General features: G+C 39.6%; 1 protein-coding gene across 7 annotated transcripts in view; it reads right to left on the bottom strand.

Moving 5' to 3' along the window:
• Nucleotides 1–16,256, bottom strand: part of FAM135A (family with sequence similarity 135 member A) — a 140,046-nt gene continuing 123,790 nt past the window's right edge. For all 7 annotated transcript variants that reach the window (XM_048845998.2, XM_048845999.2, XM_075126515.1 and 4 more), the window contains 4 exons: nt 5,999–6,150; nt 3,460–3,570; nt 1,755–1,868; nt 1–1,084 (listed from right to left, as the gene is read on the bottom strand). In XM_048845998.2, the coding sequence (XP_048701955.2) occupies nt 879–1,084; nt 1,755–1,868; nt 3,460–3,570; nt 5,999–6,150 (583 nt within the window). In that variant the 3' untranslated portion in view covers nt 1–878. The remainder of the gene's footprint in view (nt 1,085–1,754; nt 1,869–3,459; nt 3,571–5,998; nt 6,151–16,256) is intronic.

Here is a 16,256-nt window from a genome sequence, read left to right as displayed (position 1 = left end):
TTCATAAAAGTATTGCAGAAATTTATTACATTTACTTATTTTACGTACATACAAGGAAGTCCATGTAAAAGGTTCATTTGAAGAACTGAACTGAGAGAGTAAGAGCAATTTTATTTAATTTGCAACACCCCAATTATTAGAAGGCAGCTGTTGTTTATTTAAACATTCAAAAATCCCTAATTGCTGCTTACTTCTGAACACTAAAGTTCCAGTAATATAAGTGAATATGTAAACCAACATGTTTTTGAGATCATCAGTAGAAAATATATTTCCACAGGCATAACATGTTTAATAATGACGATGATTTTGTAGAAAATTATTAGGATGTAGTGATATCTGAACAGACGACTCAGTTCGCTCATTAAAATAATGGTCTTTACCAGCATTTCAGATATAGCTGTTTTCAATGTATGATAATTTAGCAGCTAATTGTTTTTCCAGTTAGACTTTCTACAATGCTAAAATATAACAATCAGATGCATAATACTTTATTAGAATTTTTAAATTCAAATTTATTTTGGCATCCAAAGCCTCTATTAAAATGTAGCCATATAGCATTGACTTTTGTAGTCTAAGAACCAATAATAAACCAACCAAATGTACATACTGTAATTTAATCTCCACTCAATTAGGTACCCAAAAATTAAGAAAAAGTAATAGAAAAGTAAAAAGAATCAAATAAAAAATATTGCACAGCCACATTACCTAGAAAGTAAAGTCGATGTTAAAAAAGCTCTAAACATGGATGATATAAATTATCTTCCATACAAAAGTATAAATATCTCTTAAAATACAGCTGCAGCTATACTTCAATACCACACATTATTTGATTCATCTGTTAATGAGGTAATAGTCAAGTCTCTTAAAATGCTTTTCTTCTACTGGAAATATTTTAGGGCAGCAACCAGAAAGAACTTTTCTAAAAATATTTCTGAATCAAGAACAGCAATGTGTGCAGCTCTCCCTATGAGAGAATCGGCTGTATTGGGCAATGCATTGATGACATTATAACGGACCAAATTACATTCCTTGTTTTGAAGAACTGGTAGAAGCAGGTTCTGGATCATTTCTGCATAAATCGGTCCTGTAAAAAAACAAAATAAAAAAAACCCACTTGTATTACGTGTCACCCAGAATAAGCTACAATTATGTGTCCCTGAATATGAAAATATGAACACATTCTAGAAAACAGAGACCTATTTTATATTGTCTCCCTACTAAGAGAAGATTTGAAATCTAATTTCCATAGACTTTAAAAAAAAAAATCTTATAACCCATACATTTTACTGTTCGCATTTCATAGTGAAATTGTGTTTACCAGTACTAATTTATGACGACTCCAGAATATTTTGTCTATTTACTTTTCAGACAAATAATGCTGTAGTACAGATGTGCCATAATATCTCATCATGAACTATAATCAGAAATGATCCTTCGTAAGTGGGGGGAAGAAAAACCCTTTCTTTTCACTGCTAGTATGGAATTGGGCCTCTGCTAAATAAAATCTGCCTTTTTTTTTTTTTTTTAATTACAGACACCATTCTGCTCCCAAAGTCAATGGCAAGGCTTCTGACTGACTTCAATGGGGATATGGTCAAGGCTCTACAATATTACTGTTTAAGTTTAAAAAAAAAAAAAGGTATGAGAAATCTTACATGGAAAATTCAGTTATTTGAAAATAACGGTTTATTTATCTTGACATTGGTTATAAAGCTATCCATGTTCTAAACACACAGAAACTTCACATTTATTACCTGACTGTTTATCTTTCAAAGCTGTTTTGCACATCTCTATGCGGGCAGAATGATAAGGAACATAACGATCCTGCAGGGATCCAACTAGCACTATGTTTTTGAAGTAATGAAGACCTGCAGGAAGGAAAAGAAATGGTAAATATAAACAATATGCATCATTTGAAAATTTCTGCAAGATAAACATAATAAAAATTTTCAGATAGAAACCGGAGACTGATTTATTATTAGATATTGTAAAAAAAGAAAGAAGATTAATTTCATTCATTAAAGTTAAAAAAATAATATCCAATCAAGTTACATTTCAACTCTTCCAAGAACCCTGAACTTTTTCAAACAGCCAGAAATTATAGTCCAAAACCCAAACACCTTTCAAAAATACTGAAATAAGGGACTTCTTGAAAGAAAGCAACCAAAGTGAAAGTTGACTTTTGAAAGACTAGGCTTTTCCCTCCCATGCAATAGGTTGACTGTCGAGTTTGGCCAATGTACATGGGCAGAGGGGAATTGCTGGCACATGATGGCATCTATCACATTGGTAGATTGTGCCAGCAATGCCCCTCTGCCATGTACATTGGCCAAACCCGACAGTCTCTACGCAAAAGAATAAATGGACACAAATCAGACATCAAGAATTATAATGTTAAAAAACCAGTTGGAGAACACTTCAACCATTGCCGATCGCCTCTCCAATGCCCCCAACACCAATCGTTGTATCTCTGCCACGGTGCTGGGGAGCAATGCCGCAAGGATGGGGAATGTTGCGTGGGCCCCAGTGCCAGCTTCCCTCAAGACGACCACGTCTTGATGGGGCGTCGGCAGCACCGGCAAAGACATGCTGTCTTTAGCATCCTGGAAGGCCTCCGGCATGGATGGAACCTTCAGGTGCCAGGGACCTCTGCCACTACCCTGGATGGCTGGTGGATCCCTAGGAGGGCTCAACAGCCTAGCTGGTGATGCAAGTGCCTGACTGAGCTCCACAAGGATTCCATCTCAGTGCACGCCTGCCTGACATACACATTCAGCAATATTTACCTGATATCCACTTCACAATGCTTAAAGGTGATCAACCTCAACTATTAACATCTCAGACACCACCTAAACTGATTCTTAGCCATTGACTTAATGCATAACACAAACAAATGGAGTGGGGAAAAGTACATGGAAGGATAAAATGGGGATAGCTAGCAGGTTAGTGAAAGATTTGAATTAAAATCTTTAGATACAAGTCATAGGTTTTTATTATGTCAATAACCTCCGTGACAAACTAACTGCCTAATCAGTGATCTTGGAACAAATATTACAACAGAAGCTTAACATCTGAAAAAAAATATATGTAGGTTATCAAACAGTTCTAGAAATGAAAAGACATAACCCCTGCTTTTGGTCCTTAATGACTGTATAATGCATTCAATCTTACTCTCACTGAAACCACTGACATCAGTGGTGCAAGATCAGGCCCAAATACAGGTTGGCTAGTTTGTTCATTAATTAGAAAGAAAGGTCCTCGATGATCTACCTACCACAGTACAAACACAGTCTGATTTATTTCTGAAGTAATACTTAGTATAGACAAATAATGGACTGTAGAGCTGACAGAATGGTAGAACATGCAATTATTTATCTAAAAAATATTTTCTATTTTTTTCTTTTTATTGACATCCTGTACAAACTTGTCTACAAGATGAACAACATGAACAAAACTTACCTGCTTTTTTACTAAGTTTGTATAAGAAAGTTTGCCGTGGGTCTGAATGATCTCGACATGTCAATTGTAATAAAGAACCCGACTTTTTCCACTTCTGCATAAACCAGAGACCTGTATGGTTACATACAGTGGATGTAAGTATATTTCAGCAGTAAAATAAGAATCACTAAACGGCAATTAAATGTGTAAAGTCAATGTCCATACATTACATTTCCCACTCTTTATTTTACATTTATGTTAGCATTATCAAACCCACAACCATTCTATAGTTCTCTCAGCCATCACTGTTTCCTATCTGATATGTATTTAATAAATAATGAATACTGTCCTTAGTTAAAACAAAGTTAATATTCTTGGTGCTAGGGGAAAAAGTTCTTTCACCAAAATATCAAGGTATGTCTTTAAATATTAACCACAAGGTAACATACAGACATACCCTCAACATTTTAAAATAATGTTTCAGATGTTTTGATGCTGAAATATATAACCTGTCTAAAATATAAAAGAGACTCAAGTGTCACCAAAACAAATAACTTTTAGAATCACAGAGGTCAAGATTCATGGAAGTAGGCAGAAAAGAAAGGGAAGGCATTCTCTGAACTGGGGAGAGGAATGGAAAAGAGGTCTCATTATTATACCCTCCTGGATGTTGTGCAGCACCTCTTTTTCCCAGTTGATGGGTAAAGCCATCCGTCTAAATATGACTTTTCAGAAATTCTTACAAGCCCTTGTTATCTCTATAAAGCAGAAGAAAACAAACTACCAGGTATTCTCAAGTGATCACAAATAAATATATAGCTAGTACCCAAAGTTTTAATGCTAGTCATGCTCAGTCCTAAAATGCTATATCGCATGTAATTATTTGAGTTTTCTGGAATATTAACTTAAAATTTATAATCCATTAAACATATGAAAAGCAATGATGGTTATTGTAAAAAAATGGTATCGTGAGACGTGATCAATCACAAGCGATACAACTCTTCAGAAAGTATAAAAGTTTTCTGTATGATACCTAGAAAGGTCTAACCTTATTACTAAGATGACTAAAGCCAACTAGACTCACTGCTGACTATGAAAATACTCAAATATCCAAATCTCACATCATCTGGAATACTAAAAGCAAATAATAGGTTGTTCATGCTTAGTGTGTAATTTTTTTGGGATCACTTATGGCAAAACTTCCCCCCCCACCACGGTAAAGCATACATTGAGGGCTACATATTGTACATGCCAAGTTTCAAAAGCCCACTCAATTTCACTGATATCCTCACAACTCCAGCAAATTATATTTGGGCAAATAATGCACGACAATTTTCACCTTTTTTCTATTCAGAAAATGTACGCATATAGATTATACATGTTCCTTAATCGTTTATTTGGTCTGTAGATTGTTAAGAACACAAGAATGGCTGTACTGGGTCAGAGCAATTGAACACCTATCCCAGTATCCTGTCTTCCAACAGTGGCCAATGCCAAACAGCTCAAAGGGAATGAACAGAACAGAGAAATTATCAAGTGATCCATCCCATCGTCCAGTCCCAGCATCTGGTGGTCAAAGGCTTAGGGACACGCAGAGCAAGGGGGTTGCATCCCTGATCCTCTTGGATAATAGCCATTGATGGACTCATATCACAGGAACTTATCTAACTCTTTTTTTAACCCAGTTATAGTTTTGGCCTTCACAATATCCTAGGGCAACTAGTTCCACAAATTGACTGTGTGTTGCGTGAAGAACTACTTCCTTTTGTTTGTTTTACACCTACTGCCTATTCATTTCATGGGGTGACCCCTGGTCTTTGTGTTATGTAAATAACACTTCCTTATTCACTTTCTCTACACCATTCATAAGTTTCAAGATTTCGGTCATATTCCCGCTTATTCATCTCTCTTCTAAAATGAACAGTCTCAGTCTTTTTAATTTCCCCTCATATGGAAGCTGCTCCATACCCTTAATCATTTTTGTTGCCCTTCTCTGTGCCTTTTCCATTTCTAATTTATCTTTTTTGAGGGGGTGACCAAAACTGCATGCAGTATTCAAGGTGTGGGAACACTATTGTTCACTAGCAGTTTGTTGAGCACATTTGATATTCAATATTTGAACTGTCTGGGTTAGTTTTTATGGACACAAAGATCACAGGTTGTTTTTGTTCATTGACTGTATGCATATAACTGTTTATTACATTTGTTTTCTTTGAAGATTTGTTTAATTATATCTTAGCTAGGTATTTACCAATAAACTAATCTTAGAAGGTTATACCTTGAAAAATATTTTAACATAAAAACTGGTTCAAACAGACTGATGTGCTCTTATAATGGTTGTCTTTTTTCCCATTAAGGTTTTACACTTGCCTCTTTCTCCATTTGTTCCTAAAAGCAGTGTGAGAATGTGCCTGATTTTCCTAATTCAAAGAATGCACAAAGCTGTAGGCCCTAGAAGAGCCTTTTATTAACATTTCAAAAGCAAGAGATGCCTACTAATTTTCTCCTGAACAAATGTATCCTGAATTCATACCATTGAAAACAACATTGAAGCTTTTACCTGTATTAACAAGAGCACTGCTGTTGTAGAGGGTACCAAGATGTGGTCCAGAGAGAGACAGGAAGGTGTGAAGTTTGTTGAGGTAATATTTAAACCGAGGTCTTGTGAGCACTGAACGGATTATTAAATTGCCCAGCGAATGTCCAATAAAACTATTTGAAAAGAAAAACAGCGTAAAATGAAACCTTGGGGAAATTCTTTTTATTTTATTTTTCCTTAAAGTGAAATTTGATGCCTTTATAAACGATTTAAGGAGTAAAGAAAGAAAGAAATGGAATATTTCCAATCTCCCTCCCCCCCCCGCCACTCCCCGTGACTTCAAAATGTTAAGTAATAAAACAAAACAAAAACAAACTACTATAAAGTTCAATATTTTCCAAAACGCGCAACTAGCTTAGGGAGAAGTTTTTCGTGAGCGCCTCAGAATTGTTAAACACATAAAAAAACCTATTTCAGTTAACACATCAACCAATTTTTTTCAAGTTTATTGTTTCTGAACCAGGTACACACCAACTACTGAGAAAATATTATAAATGTGATGTGAATGACTGAATAAGACATCATTTTGGTATTTAATGACTGTGGAGGTTAGTGGGATGGATGCTTATCAGTTGCCAAGACAACCTGTATGATACAAATTCTACAAGTATTCCTGGGGGGAAGAAAATGTCACTCTGGATAGATACTTTATTTTTGGTGGAAGCAACATCTCAGGTGCGTTTGCTTGGGGAATGGACTAAAGAGCTGAATATTTAGCTTTATGGTTCAGTTGTCCCTCCAGAGCGGTGAGCAAGTCGAGCTAGCTGCAAAAGTAAGATAGCTACAGCTGACAGGAGTATATCAAATTTGTTACCGCCACTAGTAAAGAGGAGTGGGGCTATTCTTCACCTATCTGAAACTTGGGCACACCTAGCAGGACAAGTATATCCCTGTCCTAAGCTCTATCATACCATACATACACCATGTACATGCCTCTCCTCTTATACTGAGAGCAATTATTTTGAAAGGATTTTTCCATTAAATATGCTGCAAGGTAAGCTTGGCTCAAATGACCCAAATAGCTTATTATAGTGGTGCAACAGAATGGGTGGGGATGAGAACACCCACTGAGATGAATGGAAAAGTTCACCCTACAACCTGAAACAATAGCACTGAGATGTAACCTCTACTCAGTGTTCTCATTGAGCTGAGAACATCCCATTGAGATGAATGGACCACTTCACACCTTTCTGAGCCTTGTATATGGGTGTGTAGAAAAGCCATCTCCTTCCGTTATCTCTCTATCCTTCTTTTTTAAAGGCCAACGCTTCTAAGTGCTCTAAAATTTGCAATGCCTTGTGAGCAGAGGTGAAAGTAAGCCGTACGGCATACCGGTAAGAAAGTGGCCAAAGCATTCAGTACAAATGGGTAAAATAGGCTAGGTTTAACTGTAGTAATAACAAAAAATCTGATTTATGTCTTGAATTAAATATATTTTACATTCTCTAGACACAAAATGCTCCTTTTCAGTTTTTACTTCTTGTCAGGTGGAAGATGTTCACATGATTTCGAACATTAGCTTTTGAGTGCCATCATGGTAACCACTTGCTTCTTATTGGTCAAGTCTGTCGTGTCAGGCGCGTAATTTACAGTAGAAAGCACCCACTGTGATTGTCCCCTCCATTGGAACAAAGTAATTAAATGTAGTCGATTACAGAATCACACACTGCATACTTCAGCCTTCGATAAGAGGGAACGACTCACTGGAGTGGAGATGTTGCTGGAAGGGGCCCAGTGTTGTGAAATCCCTGAAGGCAGAATGGATTGCAGCAAACATCTCTCTCTGAAACCTAACTGACCACCCCTAAGCATAGTTGGAGAGGGAATCAGAGTTGACCTCGGAGATTAGGGGAGCTGAAAGGTGGCAGGCGGGGGGGGGAGGGAGGGGAGTCTAAGGAGTGCAATGCGAGCAGGACTCAGGAGTGTGCTTGTGCAGAAAGCTCCTTGCTTCCCTTGGGCCGGTTCTCCTGTGTGCCGCCTGCCCTCCAGCGTGCAGATCCATACACGCGGGCCCTTTGGGGACGAGGCAGCTTGGGGAGCGAGTGTTGTGTGCATGCTGCAGGATGAAGGGGTGGCTTTGTGCTCTGTGCCCAGAGCGCTGTACTCTGCTTCCAGCCCTTGGGTTCATTCATTATTCAGCCAGCTGCGGGAGGGAGAGCTCACCTGGCTTCAATCGGGGAGAACCAGAGCCAGGGACCCTCCTTCCTTCTCCTGTGCCCAGGCTGTTTGCAGGAGTCTCTGCAGCAGTCCCTGTTGCTGGAAGCTATGGGGTGCCAGAGGAAGGATCCAGCAGCTGGGGGGGGGGGGGGGGAAGAGGAGGAAGCAAGGCATGGGGCATGGCAGCGTGCGAGTTGGGTTCCAAAGCAGCTGGCACCCCGCATGAAACTTCTTCATCTCACGCCTCTTTCCCAATGGTAGGAGCTTGCTGCTGTTTGCTGGTCTGTGACACCTCCCCAGCCCTCTTCCCGTCTTACACACTAACGGGTATGTTTAAACATAAAAGTGAGGAAATGGGGGATTGTCAGTTAAAAAGAACAGCAACAAATGAAGAAGCTGAAAGTCATCCACAAAAGGGTATATCTATATAGCCAATGAGGGGAATAGCTACCAGTGCTGAAGCTTTCCTCACTCGAGGGTGTGTGTGTGTTTTTTCACACTCCTAAGCAAGGAAAGTTTCAGTGCTGTAAGTGGCAATGTAGACAGCGCTGGTAGCTATTCCCCTCATGGAGGTGGTTTTATTACAGCGCTGGGAGAGTTCTCTCCCAGCACTGGAGCCATGACTATACAGCCAATGTTAAAGCTTAAAGTTACTAGCAATACTCTAGAATAAAACTAGTAGACAGCTACTGTATCAAAGTCATGCAAAGGGATCCATGAAGTTAAATGTGGAGGTGGGAAGGGAGGTTGCGATACGACTGTACCGGTAAGAAATTTAAGTTACTTTCACCCCTCCTTGTGAGAGTGCTAAGTAAGGTTATAGTACAGTGACCCTCATTTGGGTCATTTGAGCCATGGGTTTTAGAGATATAAACCCTGAAAAAAATAGCATTTTTTCAAAAAGTTTCTAGGGGTGTGTGTGTGGCTTTTCCCCTCAGAACACAACATTGCAGCCCCCTCCTGGATAGGGTTTTTTGGGAAGAAGGAATAAACTGTCTGTACATCATTTTATGATAAGTACTTTGCTCCAAAGAGCACCAAAACTAATATTAACAGTACCGCTAGTCTAACCTCTATCACATATGCACAGTTCTCATCAGCTGGACAGAGAAAAGACAAACCACATATCCCAGATTAAGCCACACTGTAACTGAAATGATAATATGAGACAATTTACTGTATGCAACAGTAGAATTTACTGTATGCACCTCTCTCTTTATTTCGAAGTGTGAAAAAACGACCCTTATTTCAATCTAGGGCTGCTTCTCTACACTAATTAATAGCAACAAGTTACAGTGGCTGTAGACTGAGATCAAACGAGTTGTTTCACCTTAAATCCATTAATGACTGGTTATCTGAAGTACATCTAGAACATGTATTGTAATTGGATAAAAATCATATTAAAATGCCAGCTATACTTTTTTCAAGCTAAAGTCATTTGAAAACTATTTTAAACAAAACCAAAGATATTTAAGATTGGTAATTGCTCCTGATTTATCATCATAATACCAATATTGCAATGCAATGACCAAAAAAAAAAAAAAAAAAAAAAGAATAAAAAAGGAAAGGCTGACTATTTTGTGGTTCTCAGACTCTGTTCCATGAAACATTAGCTCTTCTTTCTTCCCACCCTGGGCTTCACTCCTGTCAGCTAAGATGGGAAAAAATTAGGGGTGTTCTAGTCTTAATTGGTTATTATGCTGAGAAGAAGAGAGGATTGCAGATTATATTACTATATCTCTAAATGCTCTGTAGAGATGTATTAATTTATATAATATGTATAAATTATAATATATATTTAGCAAGGTCATGCCAGTTTGTATAATTGCTTTAGCGGATGTCTTCACTAGGAATTTAGGTCGAATTTATAGAAGTATCTCATGTTGCTTGCTAAAAGCTGTTTCTGTTATAACGTGTTTTACTTTATGAAGCGGCTTACTGTGAACACAGCAGAATAGTCAGCAGCCAGTTGTGTCAAAGAAGAGGGGTGGTAAGCAAGCCTTGGACTGGTTGTTCAAGAAAATCTGTATTTTACTCGCCCCTGGGGAAGTGAGGAGACGGGGAAGTTGCTACTTTCTGATCTTGGGGCAGATTAATGTGGTGTTTCCAAAGACACATAGTGCGGAGGTTTGGAACTCACAGTGCAGGTGCCTTGACTGCTGAAGGAAAAGAAACGTGTGGGTGCCATTGTGTGGATTCTCAGCAATTCCTGGATTATGAGGGTGCAGAATTTTGCGGGACAGCAAGGAGTACACCATGACGTGGGAATTGCTTACTATAGGTTGATTTGGCTTAATATGCAAATTGAGGGTTGTGATATGTGCAACTGCCTAAATGACTAGTCACTCCTTCTACCAACCAGTCTTTTCCTGTTCAAAACGTAAGAAAATCCAGTGGCAAAAGACTTTGTTAACACAGCGTTAAGATTATTTGGTAGCATGTCATCTCTTTGCAGAACACAGAGTAGAACAAAACAAATTTCTGAAAACCAAGCAATGCCTGGCTAAGGATGCCCATGTAACCTTAACTCTGCCCTCTGTCAGCAATGCCCCAAGATGCCCTGTTAATGCACATACCTTTGCTCTGCCAATCCAAGAGTTGCTGAAATATACATGCTCCTCACCTCCTTTTAAAAGGAGGATTAGAATTAACAGTACTGAAGGTCAGTGGGGGGAGAGGGAGAAAAGATTGCCCACGTCACCTTTCTTCTACCTTCATTGAGCAATGCCCCAAAATGCACATACTCACACTAGTCCTTGGTGCTATAAGGTTCAGCTGGCTCCAGATCTTGGTGTACACTCACGCACTTAGTCAATTCCCCAGAAATAAGAGCACACATTACAATTTAAGAACCACCTCACAGCCTTAGGTGACTAGGTGACCGCTAGTGGCGTTCTGTTATTTTCTTTGTTAGGCCTGTCTTGTAGTAGGTAACTTCTGGGAACTCTTCTGGCTCTATCAATCTGTTTCTTTACTTCTGCAGGTGGGTATTGTAGTTGTAAGAAAGCTTGACAGAGATCTTGTAGGTGTCTGTCTCTGTCTGAGGGGTTGGAGCAAATGCGGTTGTATCGCAGAGCTTGGCTGTAGACGATGGATCGTGTGGTGTGGTCAGGGTGAAAGCTGGAGGCATGCAGGTAGGAATAGCGGTCAGTAGGTTTCCGGTATAGGGTGGTGTTTATGTGGCCATTGTTTATTAGCACTGTAGTGTCCAGGAAGTGGATCTCTTGTGTGGACTGGACCAGGCTGAGGTTGGTGGTGGGATGGAAATTGTTGAAATCATGGTGGAATTCCTCAAGGGCTTCTTTTCCATGGGTCCAGATGATGAAGATGTCATCAATATAGCGCAAGTAGAGTAGGGGCTTTAGGGGACGAGAGCTGAGGAAGCGTTGTTCTAAATCAGCCATAAAAATGTTGGCATACTGTGGGGCCATGCGGGTACCCATAGCAGTGCCGCTGATGACAGGCCTAACAAAGAAAATAACAGAACGCCACTAGCGGTCACCTTCAGCCCCCAACTAAAACCCCTCCAACGCATTATTAAGGATCTACAACCTATCCTAAAGGATGACCCAACACTCTCACAAGTCTTGGGAGACAGGCCAGTCCTTGCCTACAGACAGCCCCGCAACCTGAAGCAAATACTCACCAACAACCACATACCACACAACAGAACCACTAACCCAGGAACTTATCCTTGCAACAAAGCCCGTTGCCAATTGTGCCCACATATCTATTCAGGGGACACCATCACAGGGCCTAATAACATCAGCCACACCATCAGAGGCTCGTTCACCTGCACATCCACCAATGTGATATATGCCATCATGTGCCAGCAATGCCCCTCTGCCATGTACATTGGTCAAACTGGACAGTCTCTACGTAAAAGAATAAATGGACACAAATCAGATGTCAAGAATTATAACATTCATAAACCAGTCGGAGAACACTTCAATCTCTCTGGTCACGCAATCACAGACATGAAGGTCGCTATCTTAAAACAAAAAAACTTCAAATCCAGACTCCAGCGAGAAACTGCTGAATTGGAATTCATTTGCAAATTGGATACTATTAATTTAGGCTTAAATAGAGACTGGGAGTGGCTAAGTCATTATGCAAGGTAGCCTGTTTCCTCTTGTTTTTTCCTACCCCCCCCCCAGATGTTCTGGTTTAACTTGGATTTAAACCTGGAGAGTGGTCAGTTTAGATGAGCTATTACCAGCAGGAGAGTGAGTTTGTGTGTGTATGGGGGTGGGGGGGATGTGAGAAAACCTTGATCTATGCAGGAAATAGCCCGACTTGATTATGTAAAGAGTTGTCACTTTGGATGGGCTAGCACCAGCAGGAGAGTGAATTTGTGTGGGGGGGTGGAGGGTGAGAAAACCTGGATTTGTGCTGGAAATGGCCCACCTGTTGATCACTTTAGATAAGCTATTACCAGCAGGACAGTGGGGTGGGAGGAGGTATTGTTTCATGATTTCTGTGTGTATATAAAGTCTGCTGCAGTTTCCACGGTAAACATCTGATGAAGTGAGCTGTAGCTCACGAAAGCTCATGCTCAAATAAATTGGTTAGTCTCTAAGGTGCCACAAGAAGTCCCTTACACTTACTGACAGGATTGTCATCCTACACTTTCTCTTAACCATTATTAAAGCATTAGAATGTTTTCATTTTCCACTTTAATGCTGACAACATCCTTTGTAATAAAAGCCCTATGTCCTGATAACCTACATATTTCTGCATTTAAATGATGCATACTGGATCCTGAAGGTACACATGCAGCTCATTCCTTTTCTCGCAAAACATGAGAGGGTGCAAAACACAGATCTCATATCATAATCACAGTTCTGTCACACGCTTCAAAGTAATCTGCATGTGTCCTCATATCACAAACACATCTTTACCAAGCAAGCCCAATTACGGCTTCCACCATATTGACTGCACCTGGAGTGTATGCAAAAAATTCAAAATTGGCTACTGTCAGCTCCAGGGGACCAGAGGGAAGATGACATGGGCAGCTCCTCCTTTTCTGTTTAGATCCTTTAGTAGTGTTACATGAAATCCTCTGGGTGAGAGCAAATGGGTTGTAAAGGAGGTGAAGAGCTTGTACATTTCAACAACTATGCAGTTGGCAGAGTAAAAGTATGGGCATTAACAGGGCATACTGGGGCTTTGCTGAGAGAGGACAGAGTTGAGGGTGCATGGGCAATTTGAACTGTGCATTTCCTGGTTTTCAAAAGTTTTGCGTGATCTGCAAGGGGATGACATAACACCAAGCAACCTTAATTCTGCATTAACAGTTTTTTGCCACCGAATTCATAGTTATAATAAGTGCCTACAGATTCCAACCAAGATCATGGCCCACTGTGTGAGGTACTGATCTTAACAGTCACAGAAATGTAGAGTTGGAAGGGACCTTGAGAAATCATAAAGTCCAGTCCCCCACACTACTGCAAAACCAAGTAAACCTAGACCACACCTGACAGCTATTTGTCCAACCTGTTTTTTAAAACTTCCTATGATGGGAATTCCAGAGCTTAACTATCCTTATAGTAGAAGATTTTCCTAATATCCAGGGGTGTGCACAAAGAGAGGAAAGCAGAGGTCTGGGTTTCCCCAATAATTGGTAGGGGCACGGAATGCCTCTAGCTCTGGGGCCAGGGCAGCTTCAAAAGCAACAACATTTAAATTCCTGCGCATACCCCTGCTAATATCTAACCTAAATCTCGCCTGCTGCAGATTAAGTCCGTTACTTCCTATCTTTCCTTGAGTGGACATGGAGAATGGTTGCTCACCATTTTCTTTATAATAGCCCTTAATTTATTTGAAGACTTATTAGGTCCTCCCTCAGTCCTCTCTTCTCACAACTAAACATGCCCAGTTTTTTTAACCTTTCCTCAAAGGTCAGGTTCTAAACCTTTTATCATTTTTGTTGCTGTCCCATGGAATCTCTCCAATTTGTCCACATCTTTTCTGAAGCGTGGAGCCCAGAATTGAACATAGACTCCAGCTGAGGCCTCACCAGTGCCAAGTAGAGGGGGAGAACTGCCTCCTCTATATTACATATGACACTCCCTTAACGCATCCCAGAATGATACTGGCCATTTTTGCCGCTACATCACTTCGTTAACCCAAATCAATTTCTGATCCACTATAATCCTCAGGTTTTTTTCAACAGAATAACACCTAGCCAGTTATTACCCATTTTGTAGTTGAGCATATGATTTTTCCTTTCTAAATGAAGTATTTGCACTTGCCTTTATTGAATTTCATCTTGTTGAATTCAGACCAATTCTCCAATTTGTGAAGGCCATTTTTTATTCTAATCATGTCCTCCAAAGTTCTTGCAACCCCTCCAAGCTTAGCGTTATCTGCAAATTTTAGAAGCATACTCTCCACTCCATTATCCAAGTGATTAATAATAATACTGACTAGTACCAGACAGAGGACTGATCCCTGCAGAACCCCACTAGATACATCCTCCCAGTTTGACAGCAAGCCACTAGTAACTACTCTTTGGTATGGTCTTTCAAAGAGATGTGCATCCACCTTACAGTAATTTCATTTTGACCACATTTCCCTAATTTGCTCATGAGAATGTCATGGGGGACTGTGTCAAAAGCTCTACTAAAAACAAGACATACCACATTGACTGCTTCCCCCACACCCACAAGCCTATTATAATTGCCAAAGAAGGAAATTAGGTTGGTTTGGCATGATTTGTTCTTGAAAAATCCATTCTGGCTATTCCTTATAACCCTATTATCCTACACGTGCTTACAAATGGATTGTTTCATAATTTGTTCCAGTATCTTTCCAGGAATTCGAATTAGGCTATGTGATAAATGAAGGGGCAGGGGAAGCTCCCTTTTATGGACACCCAGCCAGCCAGTTAGCTATAAAATCCCTGTTCTCTACTTGCTTTACCTGTAAAGGATAAAAAAAAAAAAAAGCCCATAGGTAAAAAGAAGGGAGTAGGCACCTGACCAAAAAAGCCAATGGCAAGGCTAGAACTTTTTAAAATTGAAACAAGACTACCCTCTTTTGTCTTTTGTTCTCTGGAGAGTGGAGACACAGAGTAGCAATATGCAAGCAGCTTTAAAACAAGGTATAAAGAAGCATTAATTCAGATCTCAAACCTACTTATCTGAAACCCCAGCTATGTAAGTAAATCAGGGAATGTCTAGAAAGACATGATAAGGGTTATTTCTTTTATTTCTTACGGGCTTGTGGACTCCTTTGTGCTAACCCCAGGTGCTTTTGTTTTGTTTGTAACCTTTAAGCTGAACCTCAAGAGAGCTATCTTGATGCTTAATTTTTGTAATTGTTTTTTTAAAGATTTAGCAAAAAGCCTAAGTTTCAAAATGTATTGTGTGTGTGTGTGTGTGTGTGTGTGTGTGTGCAGGGGGAGGGGGAGGTTAGTAAAATTTACCTTTTTTAAGAACAGGATTGGATTTTTGTGTCCCTAAGAAGTTTGTGCATATGTTGTTTAACTAGCTGGTGGCAACAGCTGATTTCCTTTGTTTTTTTTCTCTCAGCTCTTCCTGAGATGGGGGTGAAAGGGCTTGAGGGTACCCCACAGGAAGGAATTCCCAAGTGTGGATATTTCTAGGGCTCCGTCTACTACAAAAATGGGTCATATTTAAAAATTTTACTAATGTATTTTAAACATTGATGTATACAGAAAACAAAACACCTTAAAGATGTTAAACCCTGTCAAAACCAGTGTTTAAACATTTTAATTATAACGTGTTTGCTAACATTTTAAAAACACAACCTATTTTTCCAGTCTAGACAGGACTTAATAAGCACTGGCCTCTGGGAAACCAGCCGAAATTCTTCAACCTCAGCAGAGTCTCCGAAAAACATTAAGTTACAGAATTCAAAGGGGGAAAAAAGGGACATTATGGAATCCAGGCCTTCCCTGAGTCCTTTGCCAAACTTACTGCCTCAGTCATGCATTATTCTTAATATATTAATGGAACTGGAGCTGCATTTTTCCATTAATTCACTATTCTGTTTTGCAAATCTTTCTAAGCAGTCCACTGTAGATATGCAGCTTTTC

The sequence above is a fragment of the Caretta caretta genome, chromosome 3 (assembly GCF_965140235.1).
Source record: "Caretta caretta isolate rCarCar2 chromosome 3, rCarCar1.hap1, whole genome shotgun sequence".
NCBI classification, from domain to species: Eukaryota; Metazoa; Chordata; order Testudines; family Cheloniidae; genus Caretta; species Caretta caretta.
This window is presented reverse-complemented; position numbering and strand designations above follow the sequence as displayed.